General features: G+C 32.3%; 1 protein-coding gene across 2 annotated transcripts in view; it reads right to left on the bottom strand.

Moving 5' to 3' along the window:
* LOC134715667 (sorting nexin-2-like) overlaps positions 1 to 17,747 on the bottom strand; it is a 30,252-nt gene extending 12,505 nt beyond the window's left edge. Inside the window, exons 1-8 of one of the 2 annotated variants that reach the window (XM_063578001.1) lie at positions 17,635 to 17,747; positions 15,673 to 15,702; positions 12,265 to 12,346; positions 11,298 to 11,521; positions 10,266 to 10,367; positions 7,495 to 7,636; positions 6,983 to 7,061; positions 6,302 to 6,494 (exon numbers count right to left, since the gene is read on the bottom strand). In XM_063578001.1, coding sequence (XP_063434071.1) covers positions 6,302 to 6,494; positions 6,983 to 7,061; positions 7,495 to 7,636; positions 10,266 to 10,367; positions 11,298 to 11,521; positions 12,265 to 12,346; positions 15,673 to 15,702; positions 17,635 to 17,715 — 933 coding nt within the window. In that variant the 5' untranslated portion in view covers positions 17,716 to 17,747. The remainder of the gene's footprint in view (positions 1 to 6,301; positions 6,495 to 6,982; positions 7,062 to 7,494; positions 7,637 to 10,265; positions 10,368 to 11,297; positions 11,522 to 12,264; positions 12,347 to 15,672; positions 15,703 to 17,634) is intronic. The other variant, XM_063578002.1, reaches the window with a different exon arrangement.
* Positions 17,748 to 22,863: the final 5,116 nt, after the last annotated feature.

A 22,863-nucleotide genomic window follows, 5' to 3' on the forward strand; every position in this document is an offset into this window, starting at 1 on the left:
CTGTGTCTCTAATCCAACGTTCAAGAACGCCTTCTCTATATCAGTAGTAACGGCAAATTGGTGTAAACGAAATCTTAAAAGAATGCCGACTAAGTCATTTAAATTGGGTGGAGTGGTCATCAAACAATCATTAAGACTAGACGATTCTGGTGTTTCTTTACAACTGCAGTCGAATACGACCCTGATTGGTGTTGTAGTTGAATCTTTTCTCACAGCATGATGCGGAATATAGTGTACTTTGCTCTTTTCATCGGCCTCATTAGTAGTATGCACTTTCTCTATGAAGCCCCTTTTCTCCTGCTCAGCCATTATTTCTCCATATTTTTCCAATAGTTTGGGTTCTTTGCTAAGTCTTCTTACTACACTTTCTGTCCTTCGTTGTGCAATGGCTTTATTTGTCGGTAGCGTAGGGTGATCCTCTTTCCATGGTAACGTTACAAAATATCTGTTGTCATGGTAACGAATTTGTTTCTCTTCATAAGTCTTTTGAATATCCATCTGTTCTTCTAACTTTGTGGTGTCAATTTTCTCGGTAGCCAGTGACTCTATTTTCCAAAATTTCTCCAAGTCGTACTCATCGGTTTTTGTTGCGATCATCACGTTCATCATTGAAGCTCTCTTGTATCCATCTATGTCAGAGTTGTGTGAATGTAGCGTTCCAGACAACAGGTATCCGATTTTTGATTGAACAGCTGTCGGTCCTTCGCCTCGGATAATATCATTCTGAACAATTGACCAGAAGTAATCAGCTCCAATTAGAATAGAAATTTCAAAATGTTCACCTGCTGTTACTGGGTGAGCTAATTTGATTCCTGACAAATATGTAAGTTTTGCTGCTTGGCGTACATAGGTTCTCATCGGTGCTGCGATCTCTGGAACGATCAAGACTCGAATCGGAAGTTTACCCTCTGTAGTTATGAGATATACCAATCCTGTTCTCAAATGGCGAACTTTAGTACTATTTGCATTGTCTCCAAATCCGGATAGGTTAACGCTTTCAGTTCCAGTAGCTTTGAGTTTCAATTTCTCGGCTAATTCCTCTGTGACAAATGAGCGCTGTGCGCCTTCGTCAAACAATATTTTTGCATCAAGTATTTCATGTCCTGCACTTACTGGGTTAATTGCTGTCTTTAAAAGAACACGATCTGTCGATTGCGAGTGTAAAACAGTGTCTGGTTCCTCCGCGTTGTGTTGAATTGTGCCTACGGTTATATCCCCTGTTGGTTTGTTGTCTTCATTTGTTTTAACATTGTCTTTGCAAATGCTGGTGTGATGACGTTTGTGACACTTGTTGCAAGTTTTTGTAGATTTACATGCGGACAAGCTATGGTGTCCTAGACAGTTAAAGCATAAACGATTTTTTTTCACGATTGACATCCGGCCATTGTAATCAGATACTTTAGTGCAATTAACAGACGAGTGTGGCTCCTTACAGTACGCACAGAGTGGCTTGGGTTTAGTGTTAGTTGCGTTTGTATTCTTGTTACCTCTATTTCGATTACTATAATTTGTATTTGTCAGAAAGGCGGCGGTAGCTGTAGGGTGTTCTAACTGTTCTGAAGTTTTGCCTGCATCCATAATATAAAGTTCATCGAAAATTCCACGGCGTAATTCATTCAGTTGTAAATCTGTAGATCTATATTGTCTGGCAAGATTTCTGCGGATTTCACCAGGTAGTTTGTTCATAATAATGGGCACTAAAAACGCTCCATATGTGTCTTCACTTTGACCTAATGACTCCAATCCTCTAATGTGTATCTCAATTTCATCGTAGAAGTTTTTCATGCTAAATATCGTGTATTTAGGGGCTGGTATATCAACTAGTGCTTGCATATACTTCTGTCTTATTACATGTGATTGTCCATATCTTTCTTGCAGTAAAGAAATAGCTTTCTCATAATTTGCATGTGTAAGCGCAAACCCTGTGACGGTTTTCAATGCTTCATCATGGAGTAGTGACTTCAAATAATTAAATTTCTGAACGTTTCCAAGAGTAGTGTTTTCGTGAACGGATGTCTCGTATGAATCCCAAAATGACTGCCACTGCATAATATTACCATCAAAGGTAGGAAGATTCAATTTGGGCAACTTGTTGTACTCATTTAATCTAGTGTTACTACGTGAAAACTGAGTTTCCGGTACACGGAAGTTTGAATTACATGTATTCTGTTTATTGTATATCTCGGGTTGAGCATAACTTTGTTGATCATGAGCAGGTTGAGCATAACTTGGTTGATCATGAGCGGGTTGAGCATGAGCGGGCTGAGCAGAGGCGGGTTGAGCAGAGGCGCAATGTGAAGGGCCGCTATAACTGACAAAATCTTTTGCATTAGTACTGAGTGTGGATGTATTGACAAGAATGAGCTTTTGTATTTGCGTTATTTTTCCATCTAATGTGTAAGCATACTCATCTGAATCGACGATCTCGGCTTCTACTTCTCCTTCGTCAAGATTTTCTAGAATGTCCTCATTAAGTTTTTGTAGTGTCTCTTGTTTCTTCAACAGATTGTTCACAATTTTAGTTAACTCTTCAGTGTTCACGGGCTCGTCTCCGTCGTCTCGGATGTCCTCAAATTTCTTCAAAAGTCGGGAAATAACGCTTCTGTGTCCTGCACGTATAGAACGTAGTTTGGAACTCATCCTGGTCCTACGGCACCAATATCTTAGAGTGGTATAATCAGACTTTTTAGGCACAAATAAGAAATACTAGCTGGTTTTACTTGTATTGATTCTAAACTCCATTTGCACATAAATCTCAACGTCATAAGTAGCATGACGTTACAATACATACATAGCGGTACCGCGAACGTATAATGAACACAGTCCTGAACAGGGGTCAACTGACCATTTTGATCATGTTAACTTATTAGTAAATCTGACTTTGCTGAACATTATTGCTGTTTACAGTTTATCTCTATCTATAATAATATTCAAGATAATAACCAAAAACAGCAAAATTTCCTTAAAATTACCAATTCAGGGGCAGCAACCCAACAACAGGTTGTCAGATTCATCTGAAAATTTCAGAGCAGATAGATCTTGACCTGATAAACAATTTTACCCCATATCAGATTTGCTCTAAATGCTTTGGTTTTTGAGTTATAAGCCAAAAACTGCATTTTACCCCTATGTTCTATTTTTAGCCATGGCGACCATCTTGGTTGGTTGGCCGGGTCACCGGACACAATTTTTAAACTAGATACCCCAATGATGATTGTGGCCAAGTTTGGTTTAATTTGGCCCAGTAGTTTCAGAGGAGAAGATTTTTGTAAAAGCTAACGCCGGACGACGACGCCGGACGCCAGACGCAAAGTGATAGGAAAAGCTCACTTGGCCCTTTGGGCTAGGTGAGCTAATAAGTGCAAAATGGTGATAGCTGATTTCTATAAAATGCCTAAATTATTTCTAAAAAAACACCCTGTTTTTAACCAAAATCCCAATTTACCATTTCAGGCATTGACTGTTCACTGTGGGTCATGTCTGACAAATATTACCATCTTGGGACCCATGGTCCTTACTTTTCCAATGAGATAAGATTAGGTCCAAGGACACAGTTATCGTCCTTTGGTTTTTCGTTGTCTACAGCTATAGTCCCTAGTGTAAACAGTCTGTAACTTGCATGTTTTATTTGATACACTTTCCCAATTTATTTCTTGATATTAAATGCATGAAATATTAAGTAGGGGGATGTAATTACATGTTTAAAAAAATTGGGTGCTGATTCTTTATGTTAAGTAGCGATTTGGTCCAGTTCCAAAAGGTCAAATTTTATCACGTCTGAAGCTGTCAAACTGAATTTTACACCCCCTTAACACAGAATTGTCAATATTTTGAGTTAGAGCTGGTAGAAGTTTCTATAATTTTGATATTATTTGTCCCACTGGTAGTACACTACACTATAAATATCTTTTGGAGAAAGAGCAGGTGCAATTTTTTTAATTTGAATTTATTGTCTACAAGAAATGCACTACGAAATAACTGTGTTCTCGGGCCAATTTTAAGGGAAGTTCAAACCAAAGAAAACAAAAATGAACATCTTCTTGTAAATTAAGACAAAATATTTAAGACATACCAGACCTATACTAACTTGTTTGTATGTTGCATGAACTACCAAATAAATGGGGAACATTAAATAAAAAGATGAAAGAAGTGTATAATCAAATAAACCAAAAAAGGTAGGGAAAAGACTTAATACATGTACTAGTACCGGTATATAGAATTGAGGTTGATTGATGTGATCTGCACAGGTCAAATTATAATAGGGAACATTGACCACTCTGGGTATCAATGCCTTATAAATTATCATTTAACATTGTGATCAGCTAGTCCCAGAATCAAAGGACTATTATTCAACCCTTTTGGTGCAGGCTTCACTGTATGTTTTATCGACATGCACTATAAACCATATGATATGGTCATGGATAATGTACATATATATTCACAGACTGTAACAACATATAATGTGCAACTAGGAAATAAATAAAATATATGTAGATTCTACTTTGGACACTTTATTGACTATACATATCTGATTACCAACATACCTTCTTAAGATTTTCTCAACTTTATGTCAATACAAAGACTAGTTTTACAAATGTTTAAAAATATTTTAATACCAAAAAAAAATAAAATTACCAAAATAAATATAAAAAAAATACATTGGGAGTGCACACGGCATAAAATGTCTCGCCTGCTTTAATGATTATGATTGAAATCCTAATAAAGAATCTTTAAGATTAAGAGTATTCCTACATGCATAACAGAAACTTAACTTTAAAAAGAGGTCAGATTAAAATGTACAACTTACAATAATTCTATACACCCCATATGGTTGACCTATGCCTTATCATACCTGAGAAACAGACTGTTTCACCTTTACCTATGGAGGCCATGCTTTTTATTCAATATAAAGAAAATGACAATTTTTTTAGAAGACATGCCATAAATCATTTCATGTACTGTTAAGTTTAAAAATATGTTGCTTTATCGTTTCAATGTTGATGACTGACTATGGAATAATAAATGAAAATGATAACTGCACTATGATGGCATAAACTGACATGGTCCTTAGGACCAGGTGAGTTGAAATAAAAAAAATAAGTGGTCATTGAACCATGAAAAGGATATGAAGTACAATAGACATATGCCAGACCAAATCTTCAGACCGTAAGGGTTCTGTATACCAGACATGGAATATCCAGCTTTCTAACAACTGTCATATGAAGTTTTATACAAAGAGCCAAATCCCTAAGGTTTTCTGTGTTTCCATTCTGCACAGGCGAGACAAAATCTACTTAATTCTATATAAAAAAATAGTGTTGACTATAAATGCAACATAAGTATGGTTACAGCAAACACACAAAACAACAGGTAGATTTACCTCCATATCCTTATTACACTGGTCATCCATGGACAGAAATGGACAGAAATATGTCTTAGACAAATATGTTAGCATATTCATCATCTACGGAATGGACAGAAGTATGACATGGGACAAAATATTATCTAATTTTAAACTATGATAAATTTTCATCTCAAGCTACTGGAACAATAACTGTTTTTCTGGTTCCAGTAGATTGAGAACATTACAATGTCATAAGCTGGCATCATTGAAGTTGTCCAAAGAAAACAGTGATCAACAAATATGGTCTTTCAACTAAAGGATGTTTCTAAGTAGACACATTCATAAAAACATATTTAAAAGAACAATGCCGAATATGGATTCCTACATTTTATACAGACAATAACAAATTTTACAAAATAAATTTATAGGATACAATTATTTACCAAGTTGGACATGGAGTTTTCTCTAACTTTAAAAATATTCAGATAAAAACAAAATCAAAATCTAATCAAAATCAGTGACACAATATGGGTTCATGTTTATAACTGGATAACCAGTCTTTGTGTCTTTAATCTGACATAAGCCTTTAGTTTAGGAGAACATGACTAATTTTTTATTAGTTGTTAGTTGTGTTGGTTTTGAACAAACTTTCAGTAACAAAAAAAATTTCCAAGAAGGACAAAAATGGAAAGGTATCAACATCCAATAAAAGGTTCTTGACTCTTGACAGACATATTGGTGATTGACAGCTGGGTAATTACTGTTTTTTGAGGCACTTCTACTATTTGTTATCTCTATCAAAGACATAACAAATCAAAACCATGACAACTGGAGTTTTCAAATGAAAAGTTTATAGAGAGAACATTGTAAAGATGTCATAAACAAAATTGTTTTATCACTAGGATATACATACATGTCCCCCTACCCTATACTGATATTGGCTGTACCTATCCTTACCTCATCTGACTCGTCCATTTTAAATGATATTTTATCGACAGCATCTCCTACTTTATGGAACAATCTCATCACACCTGCACCACTTAAAGCTGATGTATTAGTAGACTTGGGTAAATCTCCCTCACGTTCTAAGAAATCACGGAAATCTGGATCCATCCTCAATAAAGGATGGGATGCTGTTCTGGTTAGGAATCTATAGTCCAATAAAACATACAATGTTATTATCATATTCAAAAAGATATCATTTCACAATAGTGCACATGCTTAAATCATGTCTCATTTTCTTTACTAATCATGATGAAATTTTTGTTGAAAGTCTTTATAGTGTACGGTGACCTATATTTGTTAATGTTTGTGTCATTTTGGTCTTTTGTGGATAGTTGTCTCATTGGCAATCATACCACATCTTCTTTTTTATATTTAGATAAAAAAAAATCTTCTTTTACATGAACTAAGCACAATTATCTATTTAAATAGATTCAAGTTCAGATCAACCTTGCCAGATGGACATAACTCTCTTAAAATCATACAAAATCCAAAGAAGTTGACGTATATTGTTTATAGCATCTGATAAACAGACTAATGCAATGAACCATGAAAATGAAGTCATAGTTGAAATTATACAGAACATTATCCAGGCTATTAGCCTTGATCCCAGAGGATTTTTCTGAAAATATTCACCTTTCAAGAGCAGCTCTTCTCTTTTCTATAAAATCTGATGACCCTGAATCATCTTTAGACACCTTTATTTTGGTCATACCTTGAAATAAATGAAATAGCATCGCTTAGGAACATATCAAAAAGAGTAAAATACCCTCAACAGATTTCATGCTCTAAAAGCTTTTCAGGATTAACATTCATCTGTAATGCCTTAATTTTTCACAGCAAGAGATGTATGAATTTGTAGAAATGTTAGCAGCTAAATGACCAGAATGAAACTTAAAAGGATTAGCAAAATTCAGCTAAGATCAGTTTTGCCTGAGCATGTTGAGGGAGTTTGGTTTCTTAGCAATTTTAATATCTATGCAAATATTCCTAAAACTCATGCAAAATGTTTTTTTTTTCATTCCATATTTTATCATACATATATATTCCAGTTTCATTTCCCTACAAAAGGACTACACATATGTCTTTTCCTTATAACTGACATTTTAAATCTGATTCTGTATACTCAGTTTTTATAATGTTCTTACCTATTACACTTTTTTCTGGAGCGGGAGGTACTATAACACCTTTTGATACATGTTTTTCTGCTAACTTAGAATGCAGTCCTAAAAAGTCACTAAATCTACGTAACACACTCAACTCAGCTTTACGGAAGGCAGGTACTGTTGTCTGAAATGTAAATTAATTTTTAAACTTTGCCTATCATACAAAGTAAAATGATGTTTTTTTCCCAATAAATTATAAATGTTTTTTATAAACTTACAGTTCCCTATATTGCTTTTATTCACTTTGTCCAATCATGGAAGTAATACTTAGAAGGAATAACAACGACTAATTAGCATGTATTTATAGCATGCTGAGCTCTGTACTAAAGTCATACGATTTCATCCAATTATTGTCTCAGCGGTAAGACCCCTTTGGTTACTATCTGCGTTACCGCGGTTGTAAAAGGCATCTGGAATTTCTTATCAGTCACATGATTTTATCGAGTCCGGTAATTTTAAAGTACCTGTGTGAAATCCGAGGTTGATTAATAAGAAGGTGGCGCTGTATCACATAAAACCTCTGCCTTCAGATGAAGTCGTATGATGTAAAAATCTTGAAAAACGGACGAGAATTGTTCAACCTACAGCAGTTTAACATGGAAAATTGTATTTAATTTAGCATATTTTTGCTTTTTACGGTTTGTTTTAAACTGTTCTAAAAGTATTTTCCGGTTAAAAGCGGATCCCGAGTTTAACAGTTAAATACCGATGAATCGATCAGGTTTCACAAGATGTTTAACAAAATAATGTAAGCAAATGTAGGCTTAGATTTTTTTACTAATGAAATGTGCAAAGTTTATCGAGATTGAATAAAATAATATTTACTTTCAAGTATTCTAAATTTATGTATATGTCATAAATGTCATTGATTGCATTATTTAAACTGTACAACTAAAATGGGGATAATATTTTCGTAAAAATATATTTAAAAAGTGTTTATTGTGGAATGCTTGTATTAATATAATAAGCTATACAGCAAAAAATATAACAAACCGACGAAATGGGCTTGAATCTATCTGTCTTACGGTAAATTAATCATGTTATATTTGTTATTCTCATGGTGTTTTGTCTGATGCTTGGTCCGTTTCTGTGTTGTGTCGTTGTTCTCCTCTTATATTTAATGCGTTTCCCTCGGTTTTGGTTTGTTACCCCGATTTTGTTTTTTGTCCATGGATTTATGAGTTTTGAACAGCGGTATACTACTGTTACCTTTATTTACACAAATTAGTTTATGTAAAATGTATCAAGAACTTAAATTGAAGGATAGAACCGTTAAGAATTGTGAATATTTTAATTGACTATAAATACACAAAAGATTTAGATTTTTCGTATTTAATAAAGGGGGTCCAAACGTATTTTTGTACAATCATCTTCTTAACTTTATACGGAAATGATTTTTTAATTGTCTGTAAATATTAAAATTGAAATGACACAACTTTAATTGTTCTCCAATTTTGTATGTGATAGCTGTCGGTTTTAACTATTAAGATCAAACTAACCAAAAATATGGAAAAATTGGACTAAAATAAAAATTGAACGAATGACTCTTTTCGGCAGTGTACATCAACGGAATGTAACGAATGGACTATTCGGGTTACTTCGCACGTATATTCGACAAAAACTTGTCTGTTCGTAGTTCTCCGTGAACACGAAATAACTGATAAGTGTCTGTGATTTGATCGATCACATGCGGAGAATAAACTTCCATGCTAGATATTGAACCAATTAACGAGCTATTGAAAGATGGGCGGTAACGCAGATGAAACCTTTGAAGTGACGACGATGTTATTCCTTCCAATATTACTTCCATGGTCCAATATATATTAAAGGTATCACATGTAGGTTAGTTACTGGTTAATATATAAAGTAAAGTGCATATTTAATTTGTGCATTGCATTTTACTAGAATAAAATTTCACCAGAAACTGAAAACTGTCTCAGATATATATCCATATGAGCTTGGTGTCATATATCATGTATATATATAGATTCTTACATTGATACCAGTGGATTATCGGATTTATCCAATCGAGATAGTTAAATTATCAATTTTAAATTCTGAGCCGCCTCAGCGAGGACTTTTTAATTTATAATTTAACTATCGAGATTGGATAAATCCGATAATCCACGAGTAAATATGTAAGAATCTGTTTCTCTAATGATTAAAAAGACATTTTCTTGTTTTGTTTACCGAAAATCCCCTTCGAGTGCCTTTCACATTGCACGAAGTTGTCAATTTCATTAACACCTGTTATCATATTTTGATTCATCCAGTTAGCTAAAAAGGTCATGACCCTTAAAATCATCCAATGATCTTTTGAGATCACCAGCAACCACGTTGATTAAATTTTTTTATACAATGGGTTCGGAAAGGGATAAATTTCCATAGAATTAGAGAAACAGAATATATATGACTTGTAGTTGCTGAGAAAATGTAACTGGCATATTGGGGGAAACTTTTAAACTCCCTCCTTTTAAGCAGGGGTATAAATGTTGTTGTATAGCGTGTTCAGTAAAAAAAAAAAAAAAAAAAAAAAAAAAAATACCGACCGTGCGAGGGCTGAAAAGCCAGTCAAGGTCGTTAAACACTTCCATATATATATTTAGTAAAAGCAATATATTGTGTTCATTATCTTATCAAATATTGAAAGAAAATAAAACTGGATTTAGAAACTACTGCCATCCCAAATTTAAATGAGAAAAGTGAGCATATATTAAGATTCTAAGTTTATGTACATAAAATCACATTCTTACCTTAGTTCTCACTCTGTACACCATATAAGCACCCATACCATCTCCCATTTTCTGGGGATCTGATACTTTTATATCTATTGTGAATTCATCTTCTTCCTCCTCCTAAAAAAAACCAAAATATTTGTCAATGCTATTGTTTTCAATAAAACCTTATACTAATTTTTTTCAGACCAATATACATAATGATGTATGCATGATAAGTGTGAAAATGTATATGTCTTGAATTTAGGCTGATCAGTTGTGGAGTGTTCAAAAGAATTATATTTTCAAATGATATCTCTAAACTGCTCAGTATACATGGTATACAAATATATTTAAGCAACCATATTTTTCTCTCTTTTCTTTTATTTTGAAAAAGAAATGAACGCTCTATGGATTACAATATTTTGAACAACTTGACCATGGAGGATTTAACACTTGAAAGACACTTCACTGTCTCAGGTAAACTATATAAGTGTTAAAAGAGGCTGAACTATCAACAAGAAATGTATCTATAGATACTCCATTGTGACATTGCACAGAAAAAGACATACACTTACATGTTTTTGTAGTAATTGTTGTTTTTATTTTGATTGGTGCATATGAATTAATCTTAAGCTTTCTGAAGAAAATGTTCATATCTTGCACTTACCGTAGTGTTTGATTCTATTTCTAACCAAATTCATTTAAATAAAGAAGTTCACTGTCTAATTGTTAATATGAAATACTTCACTTCTCATAATGGGAATATACATGTATTAAGACTGTACATACTTCATTTGGATATTTTCTTAAGTTGTTTTGTAATAAATGAAAAAATAAAAATTGAAATCGATAATCGTGTATGGTTTAAGATCTTCCTGACTTGTGCCCAACTAAATATGACTTGAAGAGAAGAGGTTTTGAATTGTAAAACACTATGGTTCAACAGCCAAAAATGTAGTAATGTAGCTGATATGGCAGAACTATGCTGGTGAAAGAAAATGTTCCTTTTTTGTAACAAGAAAACATGTGGAAGTGTTTTCATGGTATATATATCTATACAACACTCGCCTCTTCCTTGGAAGGTTTAGAAGCTGTTACTTTAACTGCTGATGAGGAGCTATGTGAGGACACAGATATTTGAGGAGTAGGTGTTGGTTCCTCTGTGGGCTTTGGAGGTTCTACAGAATTAAAAGGGTTGGACTCATCCTTCTTTGAAGGTTCTGGTTCAGGGACTTCCTCCTCCTCCTCTTCTTCTTCCTCTTCTGAATCAAGTTTGACCTCATCACCTTCACCTGTTTTATAAATAAATACATGTCAATGCATGTATACTGAATTTAAGGAGGCTCTAGGGTACAAAAATTTCAAAAAAAATTAAATATTTTTTTTATATTTTAAATTTTGTTTTTTTACACTATTAATTGTTACTTTATGATATGGTCAATAATCTACCCAAAAAAATGAATTTGTTTTGGCCCAGGTGAAAATATACATATCATTTGAAAAAGCTCCCAATTATCTCCCTTTGATTCAAACAAATGCCCTTTTTGGCATTAAAACTGAAATATCTATTTCAAAATACTTAGCCAGCCTTAAGCAGTTGAGCTAGGGAAGTACATGTACAATATCTGTAATCAGTAACACCAAGCATTACATATGGAGTGAAGCAGATTACAACTTAACTTAACAGCAATGCATTATCAACCCTATATCATTCCCCTCCAAAAATTACCTTTAAACTACAGTTATCAACAAAGCCCAAAAACAGGCATCATAACATCCATATCTTTTATAAACTTTACTTTCAGTCTTTTGTCAATAACTAGGACAGATTGTAAAATACAATGTTCATGATATTCAATGTGATATATATCAATTGAGTAAAAACTATGTAAAGCTGCTTGACATTTGTTTATTGAATTTTATCATTGTTTATGTCTTATAGCATGTATGGTTCCTATAAAAGTTGTTTTGGTGCCACATATCAAGACTTATTTCTTTGTAGTTTGTAAAATATCTTAATAATGTAACAATTTACCACTAAACAAATCATCAGTGTTTATATCTGCTTTAATTGGCACTCTTGTTGGTTCTTGTTTTGAATCTTCAACTGGTTGTTCCTGTAATAAAAAAAAAAACTGACCTAAGTATGTTAATGACTTAATAGTATAAAGATGTGCTACTTTCTCCATTTTAACAGCTAACAACTCATTTGTCAGTTTATGAAGATTTTTGTTACAAATTACTTCTATACCTGTTATATTCTGTCACAATGAATTAGTTAATTCAAACGTCTAAATTCAATAAACCATATAATAATGTAAAACTAGTATCTACTCATATAATATTTGCATTATGTGTCTTTACGCAATCAGCATGGATCTCTTGTTCCATTCAACCCCAAGTTTAATGAATTGCACACTGATTTGTTTCTTTATCAATCCCAAAGACTTGAAGAAAAGCAAATAATTTAGAATACTATTAATTGAACCTATAACTTTTCCACAAATCATGAAACTTACATGTACATGTTTAATTCACAAGTCAGTATTAATAATTAAGGCCACATCAATTTAATTTCTTGTTCTACAGATTTTTGGACTAAAAAATTTGGGGCGAGCGAGCGATTTGAAAATTTTAATAAAAAAATATTTAATTTGCAAATTTTTTAGGCGAAGCTTGAAAAGTAGAGGCGAGTGATAATAATTTTTGTTGTAAACATAAATTAGTAGGTTTTGACAATATTAAAACTTGATTGATCACTTGTACTTTGACATTTCTTTAATTTCTGAAGTATTCTTTCCCTATTCACCAAGAAATAATTAAATCTGGTCTACATGTATGTTAGCTGCGGTAGCTCTTGATACCGCAGCTACATGTATGTGTGACAATGAGACAATTCTCCATCCAAGTCATATCTAGTTTGGGGGCAACCCTTAATGTTGTCTATTTATCCCTTTTACATGTTTTATGAGGGATCAATATAAGTTATAATATATTTGTTTGTACAAAAGGGCTCATATTTTCTCAAAGAACTATATATCTATCTGGAACTAAATGGTCAAAACATGTCCAAGATTTTTTGTAATATTTCTGGACTTTAACCATGTTAACACAAATTACTTTTATTTAACAGTTTAATAATTATTCAAAATAAGTGTTAGAAAACTGTTTTAGAAAAATGTGCTAGAAAAAGTTGTTTAAAATATTATGTAACTCTCCTCTTTTTGAGTACAAAATTCTAAGTTTTCAAAGGTTTTGTATATAGATCTATAAGAACTAAACAAATACTTGGTCATGTCATGTTGATGTTTGTTTTTCTTTTCTACATCAGTAAAATGACCCCTTGTCTGAGGGTGGGTTGTTCTCAAAATTAACCTGATAATAGCAAACACAGGTCAAAGTACGGCCTTTTACACAGGGCTTTGACACAGACCAAACAACAAGCTTAAAAGGACCCCAAAATTATTAGCGTACACAATTTGAACAGGAAAACCAACGATCTAATTTATATATCCGAACGGGAAAATACCAATCATCATTTATGGGCCTGTCGTTCAATCATCGGAACAACATCAACAAACGATAACTGAACGACAGGCCCATAAATCAATCAGGACAGGTGCATAAACATGCAGCGGCTATGAATAGTTTTGTTTCGACAGCATACAATATAACTGCAGTTGAAGGCAAATCCTTCAGAAGTTCTTTGTACTTTATTCTAACAACGAACATTTGTTGATAGGGAATATAAGTAAGGGGGAAAAAAACCATTTTTTTGTTCTTAAAAGATATTTCTGCTGTTCTAAATTTATATCGGAGCACTCCCGCTTTGGACAAATAGGCTTCATGCTAAAACAAATATTCTCACAGATATTTACACAGTGTGGTGGGGTGCTTTTATGTTTAAAATCGTTATATACAAGTTAGACTGTGATTTTAAAAACAGATGTTGATATCCTTGTATAATATTTACAAAAAAAAACGGTGCGGGAAATGGACATGATTACATATCCGGATGCGGGAAGCGGGAATATAAAAAAAAATCTGTTTTGAAAAAAATAGGTGCGGGCGGGTCCGTCAAACAAGGAATCAAATTGGTGTGGACTAAGGAATGACTTATATTTTTTATGTTATTTCAAATCGAGACAGAAACAATATTAAGTCATTTCTTATAATCTAATTCTAGATTTCATTTTAAACCGTTGATAACCATGAAAAAGCGTTGATGACTTTACAGTCACACGACTAAATTATGTCTATGGGCTGATGACAAAAGAACGTCAGCCAATCAGAAGAAGTGTTACATTGAAAATTAAATTATTATTATATAAATATGTATATCATATAACGTAAAAGAAAAGAAATAACATGAAAATGACTTCTGGTGGTATGCATGGGTAAAGCAATGTCAGGATATCATAGTAACACCAATTGAGTAGAAATTATAATGTTGAGTGTGTGTATCAAAGTGACAACTAACACAAGTCAATTAACATGATTAACAGTAGCTGCATATTGGAGAAACAGATATATAGTCAGATTTTTTTATTGTAAAGTACAACATGTAAAACTGTGTACATGTACATATAAAGGAAATACAATATTTTACAATTCTAAAAACTTTAACATTGTAAAACATACATCATAACATGTACATGTATAGTCAAAATATAGGTATATTAATACCAACCAGGCTTTAGAAGCTTTATATGACTGATGTTTATAGAATTAGGAAGATGTGGTATGAGTGCCAATGAGACATTAATCATAATATAATATTAAATTTAAAAATCATATCAAATTTAGTATATATCTGAGGCTTTAACCTTCAACATGTTCATGATGTTCAAGATAGTTTCAAAATATATCAGTAATTAATAAGTTGTGTTTAATAACGTGAAAATAAACTTTTAAAAATTGGAAGTATCTGATTTTGATTCCTATAATCATGGTAATTGTTGGTGATAAGTGTAACATCTGATTTAATGGTTTACCTTTATAAATTGTGACTTGGATGGAGAGTTGTCTCATTGAAACTCATACCACATATTCTTTTATCTATTTCCTTATCACATGTACATTATTGTGCATGTGTATACGTCATTGTACAAATGTATGTATAGCAATGGGATTTATGATTTTTACCTGCATGTTATTTATCATGATTAAATAACTGCAGCTGTAATGTAGCATGCTGTTATTTATTTAAGTATACAATTATATATTTATAGGAATATAGTTTATAAGTTTCACCAATGAAATCAAATAAATAATTTACATATACATGATATAGATCAATATAAAAAAGAAGATGTGGTATGATTGCCAAGTAATTAAAAATTTGCATAGACTTTTATATACATATGATATATGGACTGTTGGCAATGGTTGATTGGCATGATTGGTATTGAGAGGAATATTTGAGAGTGCAGATTTTTCATACCTCAGTTTTTGATTCATCAGTAGTTTTCTTCTGAAATCAAAGCTTAAAATCAGTATACGTATATTTCATGTTTATTGGCTAAAATAACAAAGGGAAGAATAGTGAACTCTTCAAGTTATCAAGTATAATAAAGTGATCCACTACTTCAAGAAAAAACTGGTCTGAAAAAGAGACATCATATCATAATTTGATCTTGTGGAAAACAGCTTGTTGATAATTATATATGTCAAATTTATCAATACATGTCTTATCAAAAATCAACATGATCAATAAGACAATAATCTGTCAAAATAGAAGCAAACATGGGTTTTTCTTACATCTATCATGTCTATAAGTTTGCTTATCAAAAGCTATCAAGGACCAAAACAACTCATCAACAAAACTTTTAAATCATTAAAACCTATCCTGACCCTCATTTGGACTTGAGAGACAACATATCAACATTTGAAATGGAAAAAATCAAGCCTTCTCAAGTTATTTCTCCGACCAATTTGGCAATTTAATATCAAATACATGAAATACCATTTTACAAGTACTTAAGGATAACACCTGCAATTGACTAAATTCACTTGAACAGGTACAAAATGTACAATTTTTATTTTTATAATTACTTGCCAATGCAAATGCACTATCTCATAAGGTGTTTTTCTATCGAGCACCTGCAGACTAACTTATTTAAGGTGACGAAAATAGAAAAAAAAAATTGGGGAAAATTTCCAGAAATTATTAGACTTAGTCCACTAATGAACTTGAAATCTTTAACTTTTTTTCAGGCTTTCCATTTACCCACTATCATGACTTTCTACTTCCTTCTTCTGGTCTGTTGTCATATAAGTCTGAGACGTGAAGTAGTCTGGTAAAAAATAGGAACTGAGGAACACACTACCAATTTCATTTTTAATAATTTTTTGTGATTGATATTAATAAACGTTACTTAAATTTCTTTTCGTTGAGACTTGGGGTTTTTCCCCTGTGATACTATTTATAAGTTCAAGGTTGGTTAGTGAGAGTGGTTGTATAACAAGTTCTTGTTTTGGTTATAAATATAGATGGGTAAAATATGCTCGTGAAATACTTTGGCGGTTTAAAAGGTGGGGTCCCGTTATATGTTATATTATATAAAGAAAATTTACGGGTGTCATTTATCGAAAGTGCTCGCTCACAGTAACTACGACAGTTTTTGCAGTTTATTGTGTCATAAGAATGTGTACATATATATGATTATGAATTGTTTAATTATAGTCCATTTAAATGTATTGGACAAATGTGTTTGTATTTGTAATATGTTGGTTTATAATGTTATTAAACATTGCTTACTAGAAAAGAAAAACGAAGTTACTGCGAGCAATTAAACCTATATCTAGAGTTTTGTTTTATTTATTATACCAAGGAATTAGTTAAGAAATGTTTTAAATTCAGACGAGCATGGCGAGGGAGAATTTAACTGATGATCGCGTTTCTTTGTTTACATTGCATATGATGTCATATTAAACTTAAATAACGCATTACAACTAGAATCCCTATTAAACAACAAAACCAAAATCGGAAACGTTACAGTATAACCGTTTCTTTTTAAACAGATTTTGAAGTTAAACTATGTCTGAATTAAAAAAAAAATCATACATATATCGTCCCCTTTAACAGGTAATGCCTGCCTCATATTATTTTGATACCAGGAACTTGAGAAACAACCTTGCCAATTACTGTCATTCCAAACAAACAACTGTGTCATGTTAATAAATGGTAACAGATATTATTTTTTCTTATAAAAATAAATATATGTCGTTAATGCATGATGTGCTTATGAGTAACACCCTAAAATAGTTTAGACGTCAACGGAGCCGGTTTGACTATGAGGAAAACTTTAGGGTGTTATTTCCTGTGTTTAAATGTCAATTAGAAGTAAAAGGAAGATTTCATTTTCATGATTAAAAGGATTAAGATTTGCATCCGTTAAATAACCTCTATAGCTTCAGAAAAAATGTCATCTTCGTTGTTTTCGTTCGATTCCTCCATCGGGGGTGGTTCTCGTTCGTCTGCCATCTTTATTGTCACGTGATACAATCATTTAAAATCCATACAATTTTCAGAATGATAATGTGATACGAACCAAGATGGATTATTATACGAATTAGTTTTCACAAAACGATCATTTAGAATTAATTACAATTTGTATATAAAACTGACTTTGCACGGAATGACTTTATATTTTGCAGAAACCTTAAATAGGAAAATAAACCGAATTCTAATGATTCGAATTCGAAAGCCGGAAAAAACCTTCTTGACGACTAGCCTGACTCAGTATCTTATGATATTAAAAATGTTTCCTACAGGCAAAATAAAACGGACCTTATTTATTTGAGTACAAAAAAATTATCGAGAAAACCTCACATACCGTAAGGTAAAAAGGGGGGATATAACAAGGGCGTCACTTACAACAGTTTTGTTTGTTATTTTTGTTTTTCTGTCTGGTTATGGTTATTGAACTTCTAATTCTTGTTTGTTCAGCACTGCATGAATGAATGAATATATTTTATTGCAGAAGCAAACATAATGCTATAGCAAAATAACATAATATTCAATTACAATACAGTAAACACACAGAGAACAACACAATAAGGTCATAATAAGCACATGTTATGCAATGATTATTTGTTATCTTTACTTCCATGTCGCATTAAGAAATTTACACAATTGTTTAGTTAGACTTTTTGAGCTGGCCTGTAAAAGAAATAACAGTTTTCTATTAGTTGGCCACGAACAATAATATTTTGGTAAAAACTGTAGTCTCAATGATCTAAAGGCAGGACACACCAGAACAAAATGGTACTCGTTTTCAATACAGTTCATATGACGGCATAAACCGTATACGATTTTCTCTAACAATATTGCCAAAACGACCAACTTCAATATTTAGTTTTAATGTTCCACTACGCAGTCTAGCTATTATCAAAATCATACTTTAAGTAATCTTCTAAACAAAACTCACTTTTCAATTTTCTATATAAACACAATTTTTCACAACCGTTTAAAGTAGTAAACCAGTTCTGGTAGTATTGATCATTTATACGGCATTTTATATATTCAAAATCTGAGTCAACATTAGTGTTCTCTTGATCATTCCACTGCCGATACTCCGGCAAACCTAGACTAAATAATAAATCACGAACATGTGATACCCAGTTTCTCTTGCCATTTGAGGCATCAATGCGCAGGAGGTTATAAATATCATATACACCATATTAGGTTTATCCGATATATTATATGCAACCTAAACTTTATAATTCTATGTTTCCTTAGAATGAACAAAGGTAGATGACCAAGTTCACCACACAAAACTGAGGTGATTGGCACATTTTTATATATCCAAGCTATAATATAAAACGTCAAAAACGATTGTGAACGAGTTCAATTTCATTGGCTCGATGAAATCCCCAAATTTCAGACGCATAGTTAAGTATAGAGGCCACCATACTGTTAAACAAGAAACAAGCTTGACTATGTTCAATAGATAACTTCGGATATCTTCTTTCCATTCTCTTTAGTTGGAATAAACACTGATAAGAAACGAAATGTCCAACACCTTCTTTAACCCCATAAAATTAAAAGTGTACAATTTACTGTGTAAAACTACTGAAAATGTTCAAACGAAATTCAGGCGAACGTTTAAAAAATAATTGTGTTCGACCATAACAATGCAGGAGTAAGTTTAGTACGTCACGAAGTTACTAGTAATAAATAGGGGCGTGTTTTATTGGTCTCTTCTGTACATCTCCAGAATGTCTCCTGTACCAAGTCAGGAATATGACAGTTGTTATCCATTCGTTTGATGTGTTTGGACTTTTGATTTTGCCTTTTGATTTTTGATTTTCCTTTTTGAATTTTCCTCGGAGTTCAGTATTTTTGTGTTTTTACTTTTTTCTAGTGAAGAGTTAAAAAAAAATGGATCTGGACCTCTTCTGGAGATATTCTACGGAAGATCAATAAAAATAAAAAAATAAATTGCCGTCGAATACAGCATTTTTTTAGGTGAATAGTCATTTCTCAGAGGGTATCCGATATTAATTTTCAATCGACAAAAATAAAGCTAATCTTCCCTGATGTCATCAAACTGAATTTCTAAAATTAATAATATAAATGTGCACATTTACCCTTTAAGTTTGTGAGAAATATACGTTTATACGAAAAAAAATATATACCAGAGATACGTATGTTTCTGCCCCTATACATGTACAATAAATATACTAAAAACTTTTGTTAAACATACATGTATCAATAGCAGATGTCCACACTTTCAAAAAATACTATTAAAGTAGTAAAGGTCTGACTCCATACTAACACGAATCACGGTTGCGTATGTGAAGTACGCCACAGTCTAGCTAGGATGATCACACAAAAAAAGTTTATAAATGAATTACAGAAAATAACGCTTTCAGATTTTTCGAAGGCCATGATTGTTTCAATTATCTCAATCTATAAATATTGAATCATTTAAAAAAAGATTAATATACCTGAATAAAAGTAAATTAGTCCACTATTGTTTATATATATGCGTTAATCTGAGAATCGTAGGACTATTATGTCCAACTGAAGACTTCTTTACCAAGTCTTATAATACTAGTACTAGCAAGGGAGCAGAAAGTCTTAGTTGTTGAACCTTTGTTGAAGTTAAGATGAAACGATATTTATATGTAAACCTTCAGTTTTCTGTTAAACTTGAGTAGCCAATAAATGTGTGTTGCTCTCTATAGATGTCCTTGGCTATTTGCGTAACCTGTTGTTAGGTTGTAGATTCAATATTATAACATATACACCATGCACATCATATCTTTTACTAATATTCAAAAGTAGGGTAGACGTCAAGACAAATAAGACGCAGATAAAAGAAATGTGTGAACTAGTCTACAATAAATTAAATGACATTTTTTAAATTTATTTTTTCAGCAAGGTGAACTTATAACTATATGTTTGCTTTTTATTATTACAAAAATGTGAAAAAAGTAGGTTAATTTTTTTTACATACATGTATCAATGTCAATGGTGAATAGAGAAACATGAAGTGATCTGACACGACCGACATAAGGAACTCTTGTAAGACGAAAGGGCATACTTAAGTCCTCTTCTTGTATGCTTGACGTATCTTTGTTCAAGTCTTTTATATGAGAAGCCCGCTAAATGATACATATAACTCTTCCTCTATCAAGTTAACTAATTATATACGTTGACACGTAGTTCGAATTAGTTTAATTCGATTTTCGATCGAAATTTATTTTTAACGTCCGAACGGAAATTTTGATACGAATTGCACTGTTCGAAAATTCGCTGGTCAAAGCGACATCTGTTAACTTTTCATCTGCAGTATCAATAAATTAATCATAATATAATTCGAATTACATTTTAGAAAGTGTCCAAACCACTCCTTTATTTCACACCAGCCATTGCAGAATATTGTTTTCAACTACATACTTTCTCAGTTTGATCCAACATCGTACTTTAACTACTAGTATTCAAAATGATTTTAGATTTTAATTCAGTTACAAAGGGTTAAAGTCCACATTAGGATATGATGTTGTTGGATTCAAAACCTTTACTTTTTCGTTCATTAATCTCTCATGTCCATTTAATCTGAACATCTTGGTTTTTGGGGCATAAGCAGTTAAATTCATGTTCACCAATTAGACTAAAGTATCACATTTGATTTATAACATACTTTTAAAATGTATATCCAAATTATAAAAAAGTCATGTTCTCTATAATTTAAGTCAGTTTTTCTTACATATTTTTTCTAGAGGTGACCTCTATAGAAAGCCGATTGTCTCAGAACCAGATTTAAACATTATAGATAAATAGATAGTTGGCACATGCAATTAGATTTCTAGAAATTGTTTGATTCCCTATTTAAAATAAAGCTTAAAAAAGAATGTGTCCATAGTATACGGATGCCCCACTCGCACTATCATTTTCTATGTTCAGTGGATTGTGGAATTGGAGTAAAAAAGTTTCATTTTGATTGGACTTCCAATTTTATTAAAAGCTACATTAACCATTTAGCTTGAAAATCACACAATCATTTTCTAAGTTCAGTGGACCATGAAATTGGGATTACAAATCTAATTGGCATTTGAATTAGAAAGATCATATCATAGCGAACATCTGTACTAAGTTTCAAGTTGATCGTACATCTTCTTCATCAAAAACTAGCACCACCCAAACTTTAACTTGAAGCAGGACAGACGGACACAGAGACCAGAAACAAAATGCCTCTGTACTATCATAGTTTAGATATTCTTTTCTTTAAATATGCCTTCTGTGACTTTGGTACTATTGGTTTTTGATTCCTAAAAAAAACCTTCCTTGTTTCTTGAAACTATTATTTGTTACTGCACCTTTTACTCTCCTTCTGTAACATGTACCTTTGATCCAGAGCCTGTTATTTCTGTTTAATTTATTTGGCGCTTTTACTTTTTGACCATGAGCCTTTTGTTCATTATAAACATTTTGATCTTCCAGTGTAATTTGGAGCTTTTGCTTTTTTGTTCTTTAATTCAGAGCTTATTTGTTTTTTATTGTAAGTTTTATAACCTTTTGTTTTCCTGTTTTTGTTTGTTTGGAGCCTTACATTGCATTTTTGTTTTTTAGGCCAGACTTTTTTTATTATCTGTTTAACGAGAAAATTTGTAAAAAAATAGGGTCGAGGGGACGAAAAAAAAAAAAAAAAAAGGTGCAAAATTGGTCCAGTGGACACTAAAAATAAAACCAATCTAAGTGACCCTTTTTTTTTTTTTTTTTTTTAAGAATTTATCAAAATACAAGAACAATGGAAGAAAACAGACCTCTAGATTTTGAGCTGGGCTACTAAAATTTTGATAAAATTTAGTTCAAAATACAAACATCATTTAGGAATAATTTGGTCTGGGCTACCAGCTTGAGTTTCACAAGTTTTATCCGTGTAGGTTGCAAAAGTGAAAAGGGGTGAACGTGAATCAAAAAAGTGGTTTTTCAAATGATTTGGTCCCATCCATACTCAAAATTCAAAAAGCATTATTAATTTTAATTGATATCTTAGTTATTATTTTAATATGCATACTACGATACTACTTCAAAGGAGAAATATAAACCCAAACTCTTCCAAAACGTTGACCGGCATGTCAGGTTCAACATCTGCCTCGTTGGTTATAATGTGGTTCATGC

Source organism: Mytilus trossulus, chromosome 4 (assembly GCF_036588685.1).
Source record: "Mytilus trossulus isolate FHL-02 chromosome 4, PNRI_Mtr1.1.1.hap1, whole genome shotgun sequence".
Lineage (NCBI taxonomy): Eukaryota > Metazoa > Mollusca > Bivalvia > Mytilida > Mytilidae > Mytilus > Mytilus trossulus.